This window comes from Stegostoma tigrinum, chromosome 41 (genome assembly GCF_030684315.1).
Source record: "Stegostoma tigrinum isolate sSteTig4 chromosome 41, sSteTig4.hap1, whole genome shotgun sequence".
NCBI lineage: Eukaryota > Metazoa > Chordata > Chondrichthyes > Orectolobiformes > Stegostomatidae > Stegostoma > Stegostoma tigrinum.
Genome location: NC_081394.1, coordinates 14,174,490 through 14,196,923, shown reverse-complemented (window position 1 = coordinate 14,196,923; position 22,434 = coordinate 14,174,490). Strand labels below are relative to the sequence as shown.

Sequence of the window (22,434 nt, the reverse complement as noted above, 5' to 3'; positions counted from 1 at the left end):
TCACAACATTCTTCCTATAGCATGTCATCTGTGAACTTACCAAATGTATCTTCTACATTCACATTCAAATCATTTATATAAAATGACAAAAAGCAGTGAACCCCACTAATCCTTGTGGCACACCGCTTTTCACGGGCATCCAGTCTGAGGGCAACCCTCAACCACCAATCTCTTGTCTTCTAACTTCGAGCCAGTTTTGTGCCCATAAGGCTAGTTATCCCTGTATTCCATGTGATCTAACCTTGCAAGCCAGACTAGCATGAGGAACCTTGTTGAACGCCTTATTGATGTCCATATTAATCACGTCCATTGCTCTGTCTCCATGAATCCCCTTTGTTATTTGTTCAAAAAGCTCAATTAAGTTAGGATTCCCATGCACAAAGCCATGTTGACTATTCCCAATTAGTTAACGAAAACCAAAATAACTGTGGATGCTGTAAACCAGGAACATGCAGTCTGAGAAGGTAAAAGACAGAGTTAATGTTTCAGGTCCAATGGATCTGAAATGTTAACTTTTTTTCCCTTCACAGATGCTGCCAGACCTGCTGAGTATTTTTTCCAGGAACTTTGTTCGTTTCATCCCTAATTAGTCCTTGTCTTTCTAAATACATGTTAATTCTGTTCCTCAAGGTGGAGTTCTCTGCAAAGTTCCTTCATCTACTTCCTCAATGAGCTTCTTTACATCATAATATCGGAGGTAAGTATTTTCACTGGCAAAGTCCAAGAGTTCAGCAGTGACTCTTCAAATACATGTATCATCTGAGTCCAAATTCAGCAAGAATTCAGCAGCTTAAGGCTTTGCCTGACACAAGGCAAGATAATGACATGACAAACCCATCCTTTGCATCAGATATTACCATTTCTAAATTTCACACTACTTATAACCTAGAGGCTATTGCTGATTAGAATATGCACTAGATTGTTCGTGTAAATACCGTGGCTGCAAGCACAGATCCGAGGCACGGATTCCTGTACTGTGCAACTTCAACCCCTTACTTTTTGAAGATAGTAGGAACTGCAGGCGCCGGAGAATCTGAGATAACAAGGTGTAGAGCAGGATGAACACAGCAGGCCAAGCAGCATCAGAGGAGCAGGAAAGCTGACGTTTTGGGCGGGGCCTATTGTCTGATTGGATAGTCACGCACGTAAATCCAGCGGCAGAAGTCGGTCCTTCGTTTGTGATTGGTTAGCGTCCGCCGCAGTTGGCTTTGACGAACGTGAAACATCGTAATGTGATTGGTTTTTGGCTCAAACGGGTATCCAAACCCAAATGTCAGCCTTCCTGCTCTTTTGATGCTGCTTGGCCTGCTGTGTTCATCCAGCTCGACACCTTGTTATTCCAAAAATCACGTTCGATATTGATTGGTAAAAGCCTTACATGGTCTCATGACACATAGTCTGGTTGCCATTCCGATTGGCTCATTGCTCCATAGATACCTGTCCACGTGGGATTTGAAACGGACCGTTGGTTTCACAACTCAATCTGCAACCGAAGCAAGTGTTACACCTGTTCCTATAGCTTCCCCCCCCCCCCTCACCCCTATCCCAGGCCCGAAGAAGACTTTTCACATCAAAACAGATGCTCACCTGCACATCTGTTAATGTGATATTCCTCCACATTGGGGGAGCCATGCGGAGGCTTGAGGACTGCTTTGCGGAACACCTACACTCGGTGCGCAACAAACAACTACATCTCCCAGTGCAAACCACAGACCACATGTCCATCCTGGGCCTCCTGCAGTACCACAACGACGCCACCCGAAAGATTCAGGAACAGCATCTCATATTCCGTTTGGGAACCCTGCAGCCCAATGGTGTCAATGTGGACTTCACAAGCTTCAATATCTCCCCTCCCCCTACAGCATCCCAAAACCAGCCCAGCTCGTCCCCTCCCCCCTAACCTGTTCTTCCTCTCACATATCCCCTCCTCTCTCCTCAAGCCCCACCCCTATTTCCTACCTACGAACCTCATCCCGCCCCCTTGACCTGTCCGACCTCCCTGGACTGATCTATCCCCTCCTACGCTCACATTTACTGGTTCCATCCTCACCTCTTTGACCTGAGTGTCTTCTCTCCACCTATCTTCTCCTCTATCCATCTTCGATCCGCCTTCCCCCTCCTCCCCTATTTATTTCAGAATCCCCTTCCCCTCCCCCATTTCTGAAGAAGGTTCCCGACCCGAAACGTCAGCCTTCCTGCTCTTCTGATGCTGCTTGGCCTAATGTGTTTATCCAGCTCCACACCTTGTTATCCCAGCTTCTGCAGTTCCGACTGTCTCTGTGACAGCTCGTTTCTCTCCCAGGTAGGTTGATGGGCGTGTCAGTCCTACAAGTAATTGGTCAGTGTCCCACGTGGTTCATCGCGTGACGTCACTGGCTGGGTGGGACGTCCGGTGGTGCCGTGTCGGGGTCCGGAGGCTGGATTTGGATCGTGCGTCCGTGATGAGGGAAGGCCGGACGCCCCGTTTCAGTGACGGCGCCGTAGAGGTGCTGCTCGAGCGGGTCAGGGCTCATAGGGAGATCCTGTTTCCCTGGGAGGGCAGGAGTGTGCCCCGGGAGTTGGTGCACCAGGCCTGGATGGACGTAGCTGTCTGTGTGAACGCCAGGAGCGAGGTGCCCAAGACCTGGCTGCAGTGTAGGAAGAAGTTCAACGGCCTGACCTGGGCGGCCAAGGTAAACACAGCCCTCGGGAGGTCGTACTGTGCCACTGTTGTCAGGCGTCGCCGTGATTCTGTACCGTGCCAGTTCCCTCTGTGGTACCAGGCTCGTGTGATGTCCTGCTATGCCACTTCTGCGGTGCCCTGTTGTGAAGCCTTGTGCTTGTTCCCTCTGCAATCAGACCTCCTGTGCGACCTCCCTACTGAACTGGCATTGCTTTCTGGTACCAGTCCTGTCTGGTGTCCTGTGGTGCCTGTCTCTTCTGCAGTACCAGTTCTCTGCACTATGTCCTTACTGTGCCAATACTGTCTGTGGTACCTCCCCTGTGCAGTATCCTCAGTGTGCCAAACCTCTATGTGGTACCCAGCTATGGCACTCCCCTTCCCACAGTGTTGGCTATCATCACTGCCCTGCTATGCTCATTCTGTCCATGTGCTAGTTCCCTCTGCACTGCCAGCACCCTGTGCTATGTCCCTACTGTGTCTTGTGACCATATAAATGACAGCACAGAAGGGGCCATTCAGCCCATCTTGTTCATGCCAACCTGAAGATTAGATTGCCTACAGTGTGGAAACAGGCCCTTCGGCCCAGCAAATCCACACCGCCCCTTGAAGCACCCCACCTAGACCCATCCCCCTGTAACCCACACCCCCCTGAACATTACGGGCAATTTAGCATGGCCAATCCACCTAACCTGCACATCTTTAGACTGTGGGAGGAAACTGGAGCGCACCTGGAGGAAACCCATGCAGACATGAGGAGAATGTGCAAACTCCACACAGACGTTCGCCCAAGGCTGGAACTGAACCCGGGTCCCTGGCACTGAGAGGTTGCAGTGCTAACCACTGAGCCACTGTGCTGCCCAGTAAAGACACCAGATGCCCTTTTAATCTCCTCTTCCTGCACACGGTCTATAGCTCTGCAGCTTACACAACATAAGGTGCAGATCCAGGTACTCTTTTTTTTTTCAGATTTAGGGGTCTCTGCCTCAGCCACCAACTCAGCCAATGAACTGCAAACACCTACCACCCTCTGCAAAAACAGGTTTTTCCTCAGGTCCTTATAATCCTTCTGCCACTTAGATTGAAATACGACCCCTGTGTTTTGATTTCTCTGCCAAGAGAAACCAGTTCTATGCCTATGTGGGTTCCTTTCTACTCCTACCCCTCTCAATATTGAACACCTCAATTATGTCACCCTTCTACCTTTTCTGTTGCAAGCAAAACAACCCCAACCTCTTCAATCTCTCCTTCATCACATTTCTCCAGCCCTGACAACATTCTAGCATATCTTCTCTGCACTGTCTCTGAAGAAATTACCTGCTTCCTGCCATTTCACCAGAATTGCACACAGTATTCCAGTTGTGGTTTTGCCAGTGTCGTATATACAGTTCCATTATTTTATCCCTACTTTTGTATTGTTTACATCTGCAAGTGAAGGAGATCAATCTATTTGCCTTCTTTACAACCAACCTATACAGTTACCTTTAGAGAGCTGTGCACTTGCACACCAATATCTCTCACTTCGTCTGTCTCTCAGTATATTCCTGTTTATTGTACATTCTGTTTTACTGTGTGACCTTATTACTTGCATTACCTCACACTTATCAGAGTTGCCACTTTCTTGCCCACTTCCGTTAACCCCTTTACATCATTTCAGAGCTTCCAGCTATCCTCTACCAATATCCACCATGTGACCAATTTTTGTCATCTGCAAATTTCCCAGTTGTGCCTCCATGTTCGAGTCCAAATCGTTAATGTATAAAACAAAATCACGGTCCCAACACAGCCTTGCAGTACACTACTTGAGACAGCCTTCCATTTGTAAAGGCAACCATTGCCTTTTGTTTCCTGCCCTGCCTGGGCAGCACGGTGACTCAATGGTTAGCACTGCTCCCTCACAGCGGTAGGAACCCGGGTTCAGTTCCAACCTTGGGTGATTGTCTGTGTAGAGTTTGCGCACCCTCCGTGCCTATGTGGGTTCCAGCCTTGTGCTCTGATTTCCTCCCACAGTCCAAAGATGAGCAGGTTAGGTAGATTGGCAATGCTAAATTGTTTAGTGTTCAGGGATGTGTAGGCCAGATGCATTAGCCATGGGAAATGCAGGGATAGGGTAGGAGGAGCCGTCTGGTTGGGATGCTGTTCGGAGGATTGACATGGACTCGGGCTAAATGGTCTGTTTTCAAACTCTCGGGATTCTAAGCACCAAGCAAATTTAACACATGACCCTGATTCCCATCGACTTATACTTTTTTTTGTCCAGCTTGCCATGTGGGACCTTGTCAGATACTGAACTCCATGTAAATAATGTCTACTGCACTACTCTCATTAAATTCTTTTGAGGAAATGACAGCTAAAATCAATCAAATTTGAAAAGCATGATTTCCTTTAGCACAACCATGTTGACTATTCCTGACTAGCCTCTGCCCTTCTGAATGACAGTTTATGCAATCTGTCAGGATTAATTCTGACAATTTTTCCGCCACTGAAGTAAGACTAACTGACCTATAATTGTTTGACATTTCTTTTGTACTCTTTTTAAATAGTGGAACCTGTACTTTGACCTTTCACCAGTTCTCTGGCACTTCATATGTGTCTAGTTAAGATTGAAAAATAATCCTCAGAGCATCTGCTATCTCCTGCCTAACCTACTTCAACATTCTGTGAAATAATCCATCTAGCCCTTCTAACATATCAACAACAAAAACAGAAGTTGTTAGAAAAGCTCAGCAGATCTGGCAGCATCTGTGAAGAAAAAAATCAGAGTTATGTTTTGAGTCCAGTGACCCTTCCTCAGAACTGGCTTATCCACTTGCAAGGTTTACAACTCCTCAAACGTATTCTGTCATGTTATGATTATCTTATCCAATATTTCATGCTGGTCGTCTTGGATTACTGGTGTACATCATCCTAGTCCTTTGTAACTATGAAGACAAAAAATTCATTTAAAAATACTTCCCATATCCACTGCATCTTCCCAGAAGTTCTCTTCTTTTCCTTCTCTGATAAGTCCCGCATTTTCTTTAACTATCCTTTTGCTCTTCATTTATTTGTAAAACATTTGGGTTTTTCTTTATTTTGCTTGCTAATGTTTTCATATGCCCTCTCTTTGATTTCCAGTTTTCCGTTTTTAGTTATTGAACAGGCAAGAGAGGAGATTGCCTGGGGCCTTGCCCAAGAGCTTTGTATCATCAGTTGCCACTGGGTAGGCCCCAAAGGACTGGCAGTAGCTAATGTTAATCTGTTTTAAGAAGGGAAATAGGGATAATCTACTAAATTATAGACTGCTGAGTCTCACATCAGTGGTTTGGAAGCTATTGGACAAAATTCTTAGGGATTGGATTTGCATGCTTTTGGAAAAGCATGGCCTAATTAGGGACAGTCAGCATGACTTTGTGCAGGGCAGGTCATGTCTTACTAACTTTATTGAATTTTTCAAGGAAATAATAAAGATGATCGATGAGGGTACAGCAGTGGCTGTTATCTACATGGATTTTAGTAAGTTTTTTGACAAGGTTCCTCATGCAATGATCATCCAGAAGATTACGATGCAGGGGATCCATGGTGACTTGGCTGCTTTGACTGAGAATTGGCTTGCTGGTATAAGGTACAGGGTAAAGGTGGAAGGGTGCTTTTCTAGCTGGAGGTCCATGACTAGTGATGTTTGCACGGATCCATATTAGGACTTCTGTTGTTTTGGATTGATGTAAATAATTTGGATGAAAATGTACATGGATAAGTTTACAGACAACTCAAAGATTGGTGGTGTTGTGAATAATGTGGAAGGTCAGAGGATACAGTGGAATGTAGATGAGTTGCAGATATTAGTGGAAAAATAGTTGGAGTGTTAATCTGGGTAAATATGAGGTGATGCACCTTGTGTACATTTCCTTAGCATTTGGCCTCCCAGTTAATGGCAGGACTGTGAACAGCATTGATGTACAGAGGGATTTTGGGGTCCAAATTCATAGCTCCCTGAAGGTGACCAAATACGTAGATAGAGTGGTGGAAAGTGTATATGGCATGCTTGCCGTTATTGCTCGGAAATTGAGTACAAGGGTCAGGATGTTATGTTGCAGCTTTTTAAGACTTTGGTTGGGCCACACTTAACCGAGTATTGTGCTAAGTTATGGTTGCTGCATTACAGGAAGGATATGGAGGCTTTGCTGATGGTGCAGAAGAGGTTTACCAGGATTCTGCCTGGATGTTAGCGAGAAGGAGAAGCAGGAAAAACTTGGGTTTTTTTTTCTGGAGTGGTGGAGGCTGAGGGGAGACGTGATAGAAGACTATAAAATTGTAAGACACATAGATAGGGTTAACAGTCAGAATCTTTCCTCCTGGAGTGTCAGTGCCTAATACTAGGGGGCATGCATTTAAGGGAAGTGGGGGCAAGTTCAAAAGAGACGTGAGGGGACAAGTTTTTTTACACAGAGGTAGGAGCCTGGAACGCATTGCCAATGATGGTGGTGGATGCAGATACAGTAGAGGCATATAAGGGACTTCTAGATAAGCACATGAATATGAAATAAATGGAGGGATGTGGACCAAGGGTAGACAGAAGGGATTAGATTAATGTGGCGTCATGTTTGGCACAACATCCTGTGCTGTACTGTTCTGTGTCCATACTTTATACACTCCCCCAGGCTATTTTATTTGTTGAGTTATTTTTGTTGTCTGTCATAAACCGAAAAAGAAAGGTTAATATACCTCCGTATTTTTTTGAGACAACCATGGGTGTCTAGATTTGGCAGTACCATTCTATTTTGGAAGGATGCATGTCTACTTGTGCCAACAGTACCTTACATTTTAGAGCTTCCCACTGGTTTATCACTGATTTATCCTTTAGCACTCCTGTCCAGTTTACCTCAGCCAAACCATTTCTCAGCGCTGTAACATGTGCCCTCCTCCAGTTAAAAATCATTTACTATGGATTTATTTCTGTCCTTTTCCTAATAATACTAAATCTAACTGAATTGCGGTGATGGTCCCCGATATAGTGTCTGTTCAGCACAGAAATAGACCCTTCGGTCTAAATCATCCATGCTGACCAAATATCCTAACTAAATTTAGACCCATTTGCCAGCATTTGGCCCATATCTGTCTCAATCCTTGCTATTCATATACCCATCTAGATGCCTTTTAAATGTTGTAATTGGACCAGCCTCCTCCACTTCCTCTGGCAATTCTTTCCATACACACACCACCTTCTGCATGACAAGGTCGCCCCTTTGGTCGCTTTTAAATCTTTCCCTCTCAGCTTAACCTTGTGCCCTCTAGTTTTGAACTCTCTTACCCTGCAAAAAAGACCTTGACTATTCACCCTATCCATGCCCCTCAGGATTTTAGAAACCTCTATGAGGTCACCCCTCAACCTCCGACACTCCAGAGAAAATAGCCCCAGCCTATTCAGTCTCTCCCTATAGCTCAAACCCTCCAACCCTGGCGACATCCTGGTAAATCTTTTATGAACTCTTTCAAGTTTAATAACATCTTTGCTACAACAAGGAGACCAGAACTAAATGCAGTATTCCAAACATGGAACATATTCTCCCAACTTCTGTACTCAGTGTACTGACCAATAAAGGCAAGTGTATCAAACACAGTCTTCACTACGCTACCTACCTATGACTCTACTTTCAAGCAACTGTGAATCTGTGCTCCAAGGTGTCTTCGTTCAGCAATCTGCCCAGGACCTTACCATTAAATGTATAAGACCTCCACTGATTTGCCCTACCAAGTTGTAGCACCCTACATTTATCTAGAATAAACTCCAGTTATCACTCCTCAGCCCATTGGCCCATGTGATCAGTGTCCCATTGTACTTTGAGATAACCTCCTTCGCTGTCCACTACACCACCAATTTTGGAGTCAGCTACAAATTAACTAGCCACACCTCTTGCATTCACATCCAAGTCATTTACATGAATGATGGAAAGCAGCAGACTCAGCACCATGCAGCACACCTCCAGTTACAGGCCTCCAATTCAAAAAAACCTGTCCATCACCACACTCTCTCTCCAAATTTTTAGCCATTTTGTTTTTCTATCCAGATGGTTAATTCGCCCTGTATTTCATGTGATATCATCTTGTTGACCATTCAATCATGTGGAACCTTATTGAATACCTTACTGAAGTCTATATAGATGACGTTAACTACTCTGCCTTCATCAATCCTCTTCACTTCTTCAGAAAACTCAATTTATTGAGACACAAATTTCCTCACACACACAGCCATGTTCAGTATCCCTAATCACTCCTTGCCTTTCCAAACACATGTAAACCCTGTCCCTCAGGGATCCCTGCAACAGCTTGCCCACCACTGATGTCGGACTCACCGGTCTATAGTCCCCTGGTTTTTCTTTATTACCTTTCTTAAACAGAGGCATCACGTTAGCCAACCTCCCGTCTTCTGACACCTCACCCATGGCAATCGATGATACAAATGTCTCAGCGAGGATCCCAGCAGTTGCTTCCCTAGTTTCCCACAAAACTGTCGGATATGCCTGATTGTGGGGGTTTATCCATCTTTTATGCATTTTAAGATGTTCATCGTCTCCTCAGTAATATGGATACTTTTCAAGATAGCCCTATTATTTTCCCAAGTTCTCCAGCTTGCTTATTCTTTTCTACAGTAAACATGATGCAAAATACTTGTTTGATGTTTCACCAATCTCCTGCATTCCAAACGTAGGCAGCTTTGTTGATCCTCAAGGGGCCCTATTCTTTCCCTAGTAACTATTTTGTCCTTAATATATTTGTAGAAACCTCCTTAACACAATTTGCCAATGCCATGTCATGTCCCATTTTTGTCCTCTTGCCCTTTTAAGCATGCTCCTATTATGCATATACAGTTCTAGAGATTCACTCAATTCCTGGACACGTTACATGAAGTTTTCACCTGCAGTGCCACTTGTGTTGTTTGAAACCCAGTTGACATTAGAATAGTTAAAGTCTCCAACTGTTATTGCCCCATTATTCCTATAGGTGCAAATTTGTCTACTTTTATGTTTATAGTGTTCCTCTCACTATTTGAAGGTTTGTAGTGCACTCTGAGCAGTGTGATTGCCCCTTTTTCATTCCAAAACTCAACCCATAACCCATAACTCAACTCCATTTGTTGGCCTGTTTAGTATATCATCACTGCTTGCAACTAACTCTTCAACTGATAATACTTCCCCCTCCTTTTTTATGTCACCCACTGTATCATGCCTGAACACTGTCTCCAGGTTTATTGAGCTCCAAAATGTAAGCCTACCCTTTGCTTCCTATCTCCTGCCATAATAGTTTAAAAGCTCACCAATGGAACTGGTAAAACCCCCTGTGAGGTTATTCATCCAGCCCTGCCCAGGTGGAACTGGACTTGTACAAGTCCCAGCTTCCCCAGAAATGGTCCCAATGCCTCAAGAATCTAAACTCCGTCGTGCACCATTTCTGAGGCTACTTATTCATCTGATCTATTCTGTTATTTGTCGTCTTGCTAGCACTTGGCACTGGGAATAATCCTGAGATTTCTCCTGCATTTTGATTTATTTCCTGACTTTCTGTATTCAGTTATCTCTTTGTTTACCTTTGTCTTTCATATCTATGTGTACCACTACCATTGGCTGTTTAGCCTTACTGCAGAATATTCTGCAGCTGCTCCATGACATCCCTAACAATGGCACCAGGGAGGCGACACATCATCCCAGATTCACATCTATGGTCACAGAACTTTTTGCTATTGAATCCCTTAACACTACAGCCTTGCTGCTCATTTTCCTCCCTGGGGTGCCATGAGCTTGGCTGATGCTGCCTTTCCCTGAGAAGCCATTTTCCCAGACAATATCTAAAATGGTACATCTGCTCGAGAGGGGAACGACCTCCGGGAACTCTTCACTTCCTATCTGAGCCTGTTCCATTGTCTGATGGTCATCCATTCCATTTCTGCCTGTGTAATCCTTGCCTGTGGTGTGATCATGTTGCTAAACACTCTATCAACAACGTACCCAACATCGTAGATGCTTCACACTGAGTCCATTCGCAGCTTCACCTCCAGAAAGTGGTTAGCCAGGAGATGTGGTTAGACACTGGAAACTTCTCTTATTTCCCACATTGTGCACACTGCGATTCTGAGGTCATCTGTCACAACATTTCTCTAGATTAAGTTAGTTACTCCCTTTGAGAGAATTTCGTTAAGCTAGGGAGCTTCCTTCATTTCAAAATTTGATTTGATTTTAATCAAAAGTCCCTACCTTTCTGTAAAGCATAATATATTAACTTAAATACTTTAAGAAAATACTCTGCCGGTACTTTTACTGATTGGCTGCTTCCGTTGGGACCTTGTCACTTTCTGAACTGCCTGTATTGAGATTGAACACTGAACTTAGTCTTTTAGCTTCACCTACTCCCTATCTCCCCAACTCTGTGTTTTCACCCAACTCCAAAACACTCCTGATTAAGCAAATAGCGCTTCCTCTGCCAGTTCACGTGTGGTGCTCCCACCATGACGGTCTCCTTCCTGCTCTGCCAGTTCTGTGGTTCCCAGCTTCATCAGTTCTTCTGATGCTCCAATGTGTCAGTCCCCTCTATAGTGTCTCAATCTGCCAGTTACCTTGCTGTCTGCCAGTGCCATTTCCCTCTAAGGTGCCTGGTCATGCTAGTCTGCTCCCATTGTTCCAGTCTGCTCATGGGTGCACTCCTCACAAAGTTTCTCAATGTGCCGCCTACCCATAGTTCTTGGTTTGCTCCCCACAACATGGTGTGCTGTATAACATATTGACTCATTACTAAACTCAGGGCAATTAGAGATGGGCATTAAAAATTGACTGAGCTTGTGATGTCCTCGGCCGAATGGATTTTGAAAAACATTCCAGCAGTGACTACAATTCCAAAGGAATAATGAATTGCAAAGCCGTTTTATATTGTGGTTTGAGGTCTTGAATAGCACTAAACTTGGCTTCAGGTGTCACCTAGTACTTGACTTTTCAGTCCCAATCAGGCCTACTTTATAGGTTTGCCTCATGCTTCCACAATTCAGCCCTCTATTGAAGAAAAAATATCACCCACAGGGTAAACCACGTTCCAGGGTAAATTGGGCCTTTTTGCTGATCTTGTCACCCACAAAGTCCCTGTGCAACACGGTTTTGAAAATAGATATATTTCAGAATAAGTAAGGCATCCAGTGCAAACTACATGCCGGAGGAGACTAGAGGGGCTGAATTGCCTATTCCTACTCTTAATTCTGGTGTTCGGAGCTCCTTTGGCACACATGATAATCGCATCTACGGAACCTCCTCCAGCCTGGAAAGAATTCCATCAAAAGTTACTCTGCAATTCTGTGTTCATGTTTGTCCTGTGCCTTTAAGTGAATGAGCCCTGACTTTGCTCATAAGTGTCTTGTCTCTCCCGCTTCTGCAGGAGAAGCTGGCACGTCGAGCAAGAAAGAGGACCAGTGCTGGGGAGCGGCCACCCTCCATTCTAGATCTCACCCACGTGGAGCAGGAAGCTCTGGACATCATTGGGCCCAACAGCCGGAGGAGCATTGAGAACGGCGAGGCTGGAGGCCAAGTTTCACAGGGTGTTTTCCGCATTCCCATTGCTGCTCACGTTTCACCAAGACTTTGCGCCGCGAGCGTGATCAGTGCGAGGAGGGCTGCTCCGTGCAGTTCTCGCTTCCCCCTCCCCAGCGCTCGCTGACCCTTCTCCCCTCTCCCTTTTCTTCCAGGTCTGTCCCACTACTTGGGCTTCACTGGGCACAAGATCGAGAGGCACCACCTGATGGAAGAGGCGCCATCGCCAGCTCCATCCTTCCAGTACCACAGCATGGAAATCGGCATGTCAGACAGGAAAGAGGGCGAACTCCAAGAGTCGTCACGAGGTGAATTATTCGGCAATAGTGAGCAGGAGCTGAACATACTGGAAAGGACAGTGCTGGAGACAGACAGCCATAGGGTCAACTCAGTTCCCAGCTATACTGAAGAGGACAAAGATGCTGATTTGAGTGGCCCAGCCTTTAAAAGAATGATCTTCCATGAGCATCACCAATTGCTCAAGGCTTTGGACAGCCTGCCCAGGAGCTGCCTCACCCTGTCTGAGAGTATGGAGGAGTCTGCTTCTGTACTATGTGGTGTTGTGACACAAGGGATCACAAGCCTGCAGTCTAGCATGGAACACATGGTTAGCTCGGTGGAAGCCGCAGTGAGGCCCCCCATCCCGGAGCCTGTGACCCCTGCGTTAGCCTCGTTGATCGAGGCTCAAACCGGTGCCATTCAGGCCCTGGCCTGCACCATCTCCTCTGGATTGGAAAGGTTGGGGGCACGGATCGACCGAGGCTTCAGTCGAGTCACCGGCCTCTTGGAATCTGCCCTCCCACCAGCCAGTGGTGGCGCCACTGAGGCCAGGTCCCAGGGCAGTGGCAAGATGGGCATGGCACGATCCCATACCACTCAGGATGCTATTGCACCCGCACCCTTGCTGCATCCCCAACCTCTCACTGCCCCAGAGGCAGCGGCAGTACTTCAGCCTGAAGTCAGGTCTCCTCGCACTCGATCTGTTCGAGATCGCCGACCATAAGCATCATGGGCTGTGGTTAACACACTGTAGCCGGGGTGGGAAGCCTTGTAGGAACGCTAGTGTAGGAAAGAGAACTCTACGGAAAGCCAGGGTGGGTTGGGTTGGGCTAGGGAGCAGTAAAATCTGAATTATTGTGTTTCATAGTATTTGTATAATCAATAAAACGTTACCTCTTTTGCAATTTTGACTTTATTTGCTGGTGGCTGGGTGGGTTATTGCTGATAAAACTGCAATGGCATTTTTCCCAGTGACTGACAAGCTCTATGGCACAATGAGAAGTCCAGTCTCGCAGTTTTGGGGTCTCCACTTTGTACAGTTTGCACCATTGATTTGGATGAGGGGTACAAAAGCAAATGGTTAAATTGGCCGGCGACATGAGACAATGCTATGAAGAGGATACCAAGGAATTTGCAGAAAAATATTGATGAGTTGACTAAATTGGAAGAAATCTGGTATTATTATGTGGGGAATGTATGAAGTTGTTCACTTTGGCAGACGAACGCAAATGCAGAGTATTACTTAAATCATGAATAGCAGCAGAAACCTGAGATGCAGAGGGATCTAAATATTCCAAAGCATGATTAGCTATCCTTTACCCTAAGAATTGGGCAAAAATTTTAGTAATGCAGAGCATTGATGTGATATTTCAAAAGCTGAGTGCAGTTTTGCAGACGCATGCACCACCCCCCGGCCATCGCATTTAAACAAGGATGAAAGTACATTGGAGGCAGTTCAAAGCTGTTTAAAAGATTGGATATAGACTCGGAGATAATGGTAACTGCAGATACTGGAGAATCCAAGATAACAAAGTGTGGGGCTGGATGAACACAGCAGGCCAAGCAGCATCTTAGGAGCTCAGAAGGGTCTAGGCCCAAAACGTCAGCTTTTGTGCTCCTGAGATGCTGCTTGGCTTGCTGTGTTCATCCAGCCCCACATCTTGTATTCTTGGATATAAACTGTCTTTTAAAGGTTGTTTGGGCAGAAGACATTTCTTTCTGGTGGAGTTTAGGAAAGTGAGAGGGATTTGACTGGAGTTTCTAAAAACCCAAGTGGCCTCAATGTGGAAAGGATGTTTCCCTTTTTGGTGAGTCCAGAGGTAAGGGGCAAAGTTCTAAATTTTGTTGTCACCCTGGGAGGAAAATGGTGTTGAGAGATAATGGGAACTGCAGATGCTGGAGAATCCAAGATAATAAAATGTGAGGCTGGATGAACACAGCAGGCTCAGCAGCATCTCAGGAGCACAAAAGCTGACTTTTCGGGCCTAGACCCTTCATCAGAGAGGGGGATGGGGTGAGGGTTCTGGAATAAATAGGGAGAGAGGGGGAGGCGGACCTAAGGTGGAGAGAAAAGAAGATAGGTGGAGAGGAGAGTATAGGTGGGGAGGAAGGGAGGGGATAGGTCAGTCCAGGGAAGATGGACAGGTCAAGGAGGTGGGATGAGGTTAGTAGGTAGGAGATGGGGGTGCAGCTTGAGGTGGGAGGAAGGGATGGGTGAGAGGAAGAACAGGTTAGGGAGGCAGAGACAGGTTGGACTGGTTTTGGGATGCAATGGGTGGAGGGGAAGGGCTGGGCTGGTTGTGTGGTGCAGTGGGGGGAGGGGACGAACTGGGCTCGTTTTGGGATGCGGTGGGGGAAGAGGAGATTTTGAAGCTGGTGAAGTCCAGCAGATGGACATGTCCATCATGGGCCTCCTGCAGTGCCACAGTGATGCCACCCAAAGGTTGCAGGAACAGCAACTCATATTCCGCCTGGGAACCCTGCAGCCTAATGGTATCAATGTGGACTTCACCAGCTTCAAAATCTCCCCTTCCCCCAATGCATCCCTAAACCAGCCCAGTTCGTCCCCTCCCCCCACTGCACCACACAACCAGCCCAGCTCTTCCCAGTTTATTATCCAGGATAATGGTGTTGGCCTGTTTAGAATTGCTGCAGTCAATGTGGGGTAGGTACACCGACAGTGCTATAAAGAAAAGAAAATTCAGGATTTTGTACACCAGTGTGAAAGATATAAGTTATTTCTTCATATCATTCAGAGACTTAGGGCAATGCACCTCAGATTCCTAATGGGAAGGAATTTGAAATGAAGATGTGATTGCATTAGCGAGGGAGATTTACAATTGCATTGCCCAGACTGAAGAACATTAGATCAGTGATAATGGGAACTGCAGATGCTGGAGATTCCAAGATAATAAAATGTGAGGCTGGATGAACACAGCAGGCCAAGCAGCATCTCAGGAGCACAAAAGCTGACGCTTCGGGCCTAGACCCTTCATCAGAGAGGATGATGAAGGGTCTAGGCCCGAAGCGTCAGCTTTTGTGCTCCTGAGATGCTGCTTGGCCTGCTGTGTTCATCCAGCCTCACATTTTATTAACATTAGATCAGTGATAGGCAAAGACTGTTCTTTGTAATAGAGAAAGCCAAGAGACTGTATTGAAATATACAAAATTGAGAGGTTGTGTTATTAGTAAAAAGGGAAGAGGTCCTCCTCTTCTTTGAGAACTGTTTTACGAGCAACATAAATTTGTGGGAATCAGTTTAGTGGAGATATGAGGGGAATTATTATGTCACCCAGAAGTTGGTGCCTTATCAGAGGTGCTCATTTCCTGAAAGTGTGCTGAAGCCAGCATAGGATCATACAGCATGGAAACAAATCTCTCCGTCAACTTGTCCACCCCAACAAGTTTTCCAAACTGAACTAGTCCCGCTTGCCCCATATCTGTCAAAACCTTTTGTATTCGTGTACCTAACCTCTCCAAATGTCTTTTAAATGTTGTAACTGTTGTAATGTTGTAACTTTAGTGACCCAATCCTCTGGCAGTTCATTCCACATACAAACCACGGCTGTGTGCAAAAGAAGTTGCCCCTCCTGTCCCTTTTAAACCCTACTCCTCTGACCTTATAAATATGTTTCCTAGCCCCTACCCTACGTAAAATATCTTTGCTGTTCACCTTGTCTATGCCGCTGATGTGTTTATAAACCTCCATGAGATCGTTCATCGACCTGTGCTCCAGTGAAAGAAATTCCAGGCTATCCATCAGATATAAGAGTGGAAGTAAGGCCATTTGGCCCATCAAGTCCACTCTGCCATTTAAAATGGCTGATGGGCATTTCAACTCCACTTACCCGCACTCTCCCCGTAGCCCTTAATTCCTTGCGAGATCAAGAATTTATCAACCTCTGCCTTGAAGACATTTAACGTCCCAGCCTCCACTGCGCTCCGTGGCAATGAATTCCACAGGCCCACCACACTCTGGCTAAAGAAATGTCTCCTCATTTCCGTTGTAAATTGAACCCTCTAATTCTGAGGCTGCGCCCACGGGTCCTAGTCTCCCGACCTAATGGAAACAAATTCCCAGTGTCCATCCTTTGCAAGCCATGCATTATCTTGTAAGCTTCTATTAGATCTCCCCTCAACCTTCTAAACTCTAATGAATACAGTCCCAGGATCCTCAGCTGTTCATCATATGTTAGGCCTACCATTCTGGGGATCATCCATGTGAATCTCCGCTGGACATGCTCCAGTGCCACTATGTCCTTCCCGAGGTGTGGGGCCCACAATTGGACGCAGTATTCTAAATGGGGCCTGACTAGAGTTTGATAAATTCTCAGAAGCACATCGCTGCTTTTATATTCCAACCTTCTTGAGATAAATGACAACATTGCATTCGCTTTCTTAATCACGGACTTAACCTGCAAGTTAACCTTTAGAAAATCCTGGACTAGCACTCCCAGATCCCTTTGTACTTCGGCTTTGTGAATTTTCTCACCGTTTAGAAAATAGTCCATGCCTGTATTTTTTTTTCCAAAGTGCAAGACCTCGCATTTGCACACGTTGAATTTCATCAGCCATTTCCGGGACCACTCCTAAACTTTTTGAGCCTCTGCACCTCAGTACTACCTGCCTGTCCACCTAACTTCGTATCTTCGGCAAACTTCACCAGCCTCACCTCTAAGTCAAATACTGCAGTCTTGGCAACATTCTGGTTTTTTTTTAACATTTCATAACACTTAAAAAGCACTTAGATGTGCACTTTAGAAAATAAGTTACAAAGACAACTACAAAGTGATATTGGGCTGGAAGGTGTCTTGTTTCAGCACGGCACAAGAGACTTAATAGTCTCCCCTGCCTTAAATATCTTTTAATCCAGAAAGTGTTGTTAAACGAGGCATATTTGATGCTCTCCTATGTGGGTAATGTGTTTTTTTTTTAATTTTTGTGTTGCATCCGCGGGGAATCACTAATTAATTTCATTGTCGGGCTAATCAAGTATGTGTTCCTTTGGTAACAGGCAATAGCTTGCCCATCTGAGCCCTTAATGAAACAAACAGTGGGGGGCCTCTTGTGCCTCAGTGTAGTGTCCCTACCACTGGACCAAGAGACCTGGGTTCAACACCCACCTGCTCCTGAGATGCATCAAGTAGAAAAAGAGGTTGAAGAAAAAACCTAGCCCTTCCTTCCTACCTCACCAGACCCTCACTTTTGCAACTGTGTGTTGCCCAGAAAGAGCTTTGGGTATAAATGGCTGATTGGCTGCATAGATATTTTACTGGCAGCAGTTAATAGGTTAAACAAACAAAAAATGTCATGGTGACTTAGTGGCAGGAAAGTCTTTCAGTTGTGGGCAGCAATATTTCTGTACATTAGAATAAAAACAGACTCACCACCTCTTCCTCAGTTTTGACAGTTTCCATTGTCCTTAATGGGTATTGCATGTAAATATCTCATTAACTACATAGGTGATTTACTGGTGACACTTAATACCCAAAAACAAAAAAACGGGTTGCTGCGATTTGGTGATTTTAAAAATTAATGTATTCAGTTGTATGTAAGCGCACTTCTGGATATAAGGAAAATAAATTAGACCCAAGAAGTGTTGTCATACACAATTGAATGACTTTCCTACTGCCACATCACTGTGATTTTATTATGGACTCAAAAGGATGGATCAGGATTATTTTGAAATAGTGAAAAATTGGGAACTGTAGAGGTCCAAAGAGAAGCAGCACCCCATTGCTATGGGTTGGTATCTTGTGCACTGATTACAAAAAGAAATCAGGAAGGCAAAGGGAATACTTAATACATGAGGGACCTGTCTCCATGGGAATAGAAATCGTGAGCAGACTTTGCCTTTCCAGAATTAGCTTTTTAGCCATTTTAGACAGACATTAAGTGATTTCGTTTAATCTGAGCAACGTTCCAAGGGTGAATGCTCAACGCCAATTGCAGATGCTTCAAGACTGTGTAGCTTTCTCTAAACTGAAACTATCACTTGTAGTACTGTAAGTTCTGGGCATCAACCAGAAAAACTTACATATATATGATGTTGGAGGGAGGGCAATCTATTTTACCAAAATGGCACTTTGGGTAGTGTAGAATCAGAATGTTTAGGAAGCCATTTTAAAATTAAGGTATTACATCCAAGACACCCTTTCCTGCCTAAATGGCTAGAAACATCTGCCTCCCAAATCAGATCCATCATTCCCAAAATTCCATGTTTGACTCAATCCGATTACATTTCTGCTCAGTGACAGTTCCAGATTAATGTGTCAATGTCATAAGTCACATCCTGTGTGTCTGTGTCAAAAAGATAAACTGTCCTTTTCAATCCTATTTGTTTTTTTTTCCTGTTGCCTTTGACACAGGTAACCAGATCAACGTCCTCTCACATCTCCTCATCCATTAAGCAGCTGACTGGGGCTACTAATCCCAATTCCATTTTTATCTTATTAAAGCTCAAATATTTCTAATCAATTACTTCTATTCCCATCCCTGCACAGGTACCTTTTGGGCTTCGCCATGTATCTTTGAGTTGTAATGGAACAGAAGCATTGTAATGATAACCTTACTGACTCAGCAAACCTGACTAGTGCTATGTGGAAATGGGATCAAATGCCTCCTCTCAAATGGTATTCAAATGCAGATATATGGAACTTTAAACCAAACTATCTCAATAATCGTGAACGTGAAGCAGCTGTCCTTAAGGTACTTGGATTACATGTGATTTCATACCTACATGAATATGATTGATGTCCAGACATAGACTTACTAAACAAATGAAGCATTCCTGCCAAAGTCCCAGATTCCCTCCATTGCCAAGCTTATATACATTGTACAAGATGAATTATGGTATGTAATGATGGGTTTTGTTGTGGATTTACAAATTATTGATGCCAGACCTCATTATGTCTTATGACCTCAAGTTGAACATACGCAAACTAGTTTCCTAAGTGCCATCTACTAACCTTTCCTGCAGCATTACATACACTTAGTGCATTATCCTCAAATGTTCACCTTCTTCATCACCATCATGCTGTAACACCAGTGTGTTCATCTGCAAGATACATTTTAGAAATGCACAAAGTCTGTTTAGGCAGGACCTTCCAAAACCATTAACCTTATCATCTACAAGTGTAAAGGCAGCAGATAGAAGGGAGCACAAAGACACACAACTTCTCCAAGCCACATTCATTTTTACTTATATGAAACAGGAGTGCCATAATTTAAAATAAGCTCTGTCAAGATCTGGTAAAATGCACATAAAAACACAATGTCTATGCCTGAGCCAAATGAACTGGGCAGGTTCAAGAAAAGTCCATCACCACTTTCTCAGGTTCAAATAGAAATGGGCAATGAGCACAGGCCTAGCCAGCAAAGTCTCACACATTCAAAAAATCAGAAATAAGCTTCAAATTTCATATTGTATATGTTCACAGAAATGACAAATAGTTGGGAGTGGAGCAATTTACAGCTATCATATAACCCAAAATCCGAAGGCACATTGGAGAGATAGCAGCAAACTTTAAAGACCAGAAGTGGAGCTTTTGTCACGAATGATTAAGGTTTTTTTTTCATTATTCACTCATAAATGCTGCTCACTTGCCAACATTTATAGCCCATCCATAACTGCCCTTAGAAGACCGAGTTGTCTTCTTGAACTGCCGCAGTCACCATGATGTAGGTTAACTCACAATGCACATAGGGAGGAATTTCCAGGATTTTGACTCATCAACATTTAAGGAATGGCAATATATGTCCAAGTTATGATATTGAATGGTTTGAAGGGGAACTTGCAGATAGTGGTGTTCCCATGTATATGCTACCCTTGTCCTTCTAGATGAAAGTGGTGGTGGGTTTGGAAACTGCTTTTTGATGATCTTTAGTCAATTTCTGCAGTGAATCTTGTAGTCAGTACTCACTGCTTGTAAACATCAGTGGTGGATGTTTGCTGATGTGTTTCCAGTAAAGCAAGCTTCTTCGTCCTGGATGGTGTCAAGCTTCTTAGGTGTTGTTGGAGCTGCTATCATCCAGGCAAATAGGGTGTATTCTATCTTACAGATGATGGACAGACTTCATGGAATCTGGGAGTGATTTACTCACTTCAATCTTCCTAGCCTCTGAGCTGTTCTTGTGGACAATGTGATTGTGTTTGCAGCTCCAGATGAGGTTCTGGTCAGTGGTAACTGTCAGGATGTTGATAATGAGGGATTCAGTGATTATAAAATCATTGAAAGTCATGGGGCATTGGTTAGGTTGAGATTGAGATGGGCATTGCCCAGAATTTGTGTGGCATAAATGTTTCTTGTCATTTGTCAGCCCAAGCTTGGATATTGTCCAGATCTTGTTGCATTTGTTCATGGGCGATTTCAGAATGATTGGCAAACATCTGAATCTTCTGAACTTTGGATGGGGAAAACTCATTTGATAAGGTAGGTGAAGATGTTGGGGCCTAGGATACTAGCCTGAGGCAATCATACAGAAATATCCTGGAGCTGAGGTTATTGATGTGCAAAAACCATGAGTAACTTTGTATGTGTCAGTTATAACGCCACCCACCAGAAAGTTTGTCCTCAAGATTTCCACTGATCCTAGTTTTGCTAAAGATCCTTGATTGCTGCATTCAGTCAAATGCACTGTTGATATCGAAGACTGCCAGTCTCAGTTCACCTCTGGAATTTTGCTATTTTGTCCATGTTTAAACAATGGCTGTAATGAGGCCAGGAACTGAATAGCCTGGTGGAACCCAATGAGAATAGTTCAGTATTTTTGTTGACTGGTGAGGATATGATGAGCCAAAGAGCCTTCTTTCTGTAATTAGGAACCAAAAGAACTGTGGATGCTGTAAATCAGGAACACAAATGGAGGTTTCTGGAAAAGCTCTGCAGGTCTAGCAGCATCTGTGCCGAAAAATCAGAGTTGACATTTTGGGCTCAATGATCCTTCCTCAAAACTGATGGCAGCTGGGAAAATGTCAGTTTATATACAGAAAATAAGGAGGGTGATAGGGCAGGGAATAAAAGATAGGTTAGAGCTTGAAGAGAGAGAAGAGCAGTTGGATAGAAAGAGGAGTTGATAACAATCTGGCTAGGAGCATGAATCATTGTTAATGGGGACTGTTGGTGACTAACAATAGGTAGCATACAATTGTCGGCTATGTGATAACAAGGCCTGGTGTGTGGGGTAGAGGAGTGGGACATGGGAGAGTTTAGGCCCTAAAATTGCTGAACTCGATATTGAGCCCAGAGGGCTGCAGGGCCCCCAAGTGGAAAATGAAATGTTGTTCTTCCAGCTTGTGTTGAGCTTTGCTGGAACACTTCAACAAGCCAGAGACATACATAACAAGGTATAGAGCTGGATAAACACAGCAGGCCAAGCAGCATCAGAGGAGCAAGAAGGCTGATGTTTCAGGCTTAGATCCTTCCTCAGAAATTTTCTCCTCTGATGCTACTTGGCCTGCTGTGTTCATGCAGCTCTACACCTTGTTACCTCAGAGTCTCCAGCATCTGCAGTTCCTACTATCTCAGAGACAGGCATGTTGGCCAGGGAACATGATAGTGTGTTAAAGTGGCAGGCAACAGGTAGTTCAGGGTCTTTTTTTGTGAGCAGAACATAGATGTTCTGCAAAGCAAATATCCAGTCTATGCTTCATTTCCCCAGTGGAGATCACATTGTAAGGAGCAAATGCATAGAATAGATTGTGGGAAGTGCACGTGAAGTGTTTTTTCACCTGGAAAGTATATTTGGGCCCTTGAGTATGGGGAGGGAGGAGGTAAATGGGCGTCATGGTGCTGTGAGGGGTTGCTGGGGGTGAAGGAAGTGTGGACCATAGTGTACCAGAGGGAACAATCCCTGTGGAAGGCAAACAGGGGAGTAGAGGGGAATATATGTCTGGTGGTAGCATTTCACTGGAAGTGGCAGAAATGGCGTCTTATGATCTTCTGGATGTGG

General features: G+C 44.6%; 1 protein-coding gene across 1 annotated transcript; it reads left to right on the top strand.

Moving 5' to 3' along the window:
- The first annotated feature begins 2,378 nt into the window (after positions 1 to 2,378).
- Positions 2,379 to 13,295, top strand: LOC125448576 (myb-related transcription factor, partner of profilin-like). Its single transcript, XM_048523961.2, has 3 exons — positions 2,379 to 2,672; positions 12,053 to 12,212; positions 12,360 to 13,295. Exons 1-3 carry the CDS (start codon positions 2,442 to 2,444, stop codon positions 13,205 to 13,207), a joined length of 1,239 nt encoding a protein of 412 aa, XP_048379918.1. The 5' UTR covers positions 2,379 to 2,441; the 3' UTR covers positions 13,208 to 13,295.
- Positions 13,296 to 22,434: the final 9,139 nt, after the last annotated feature.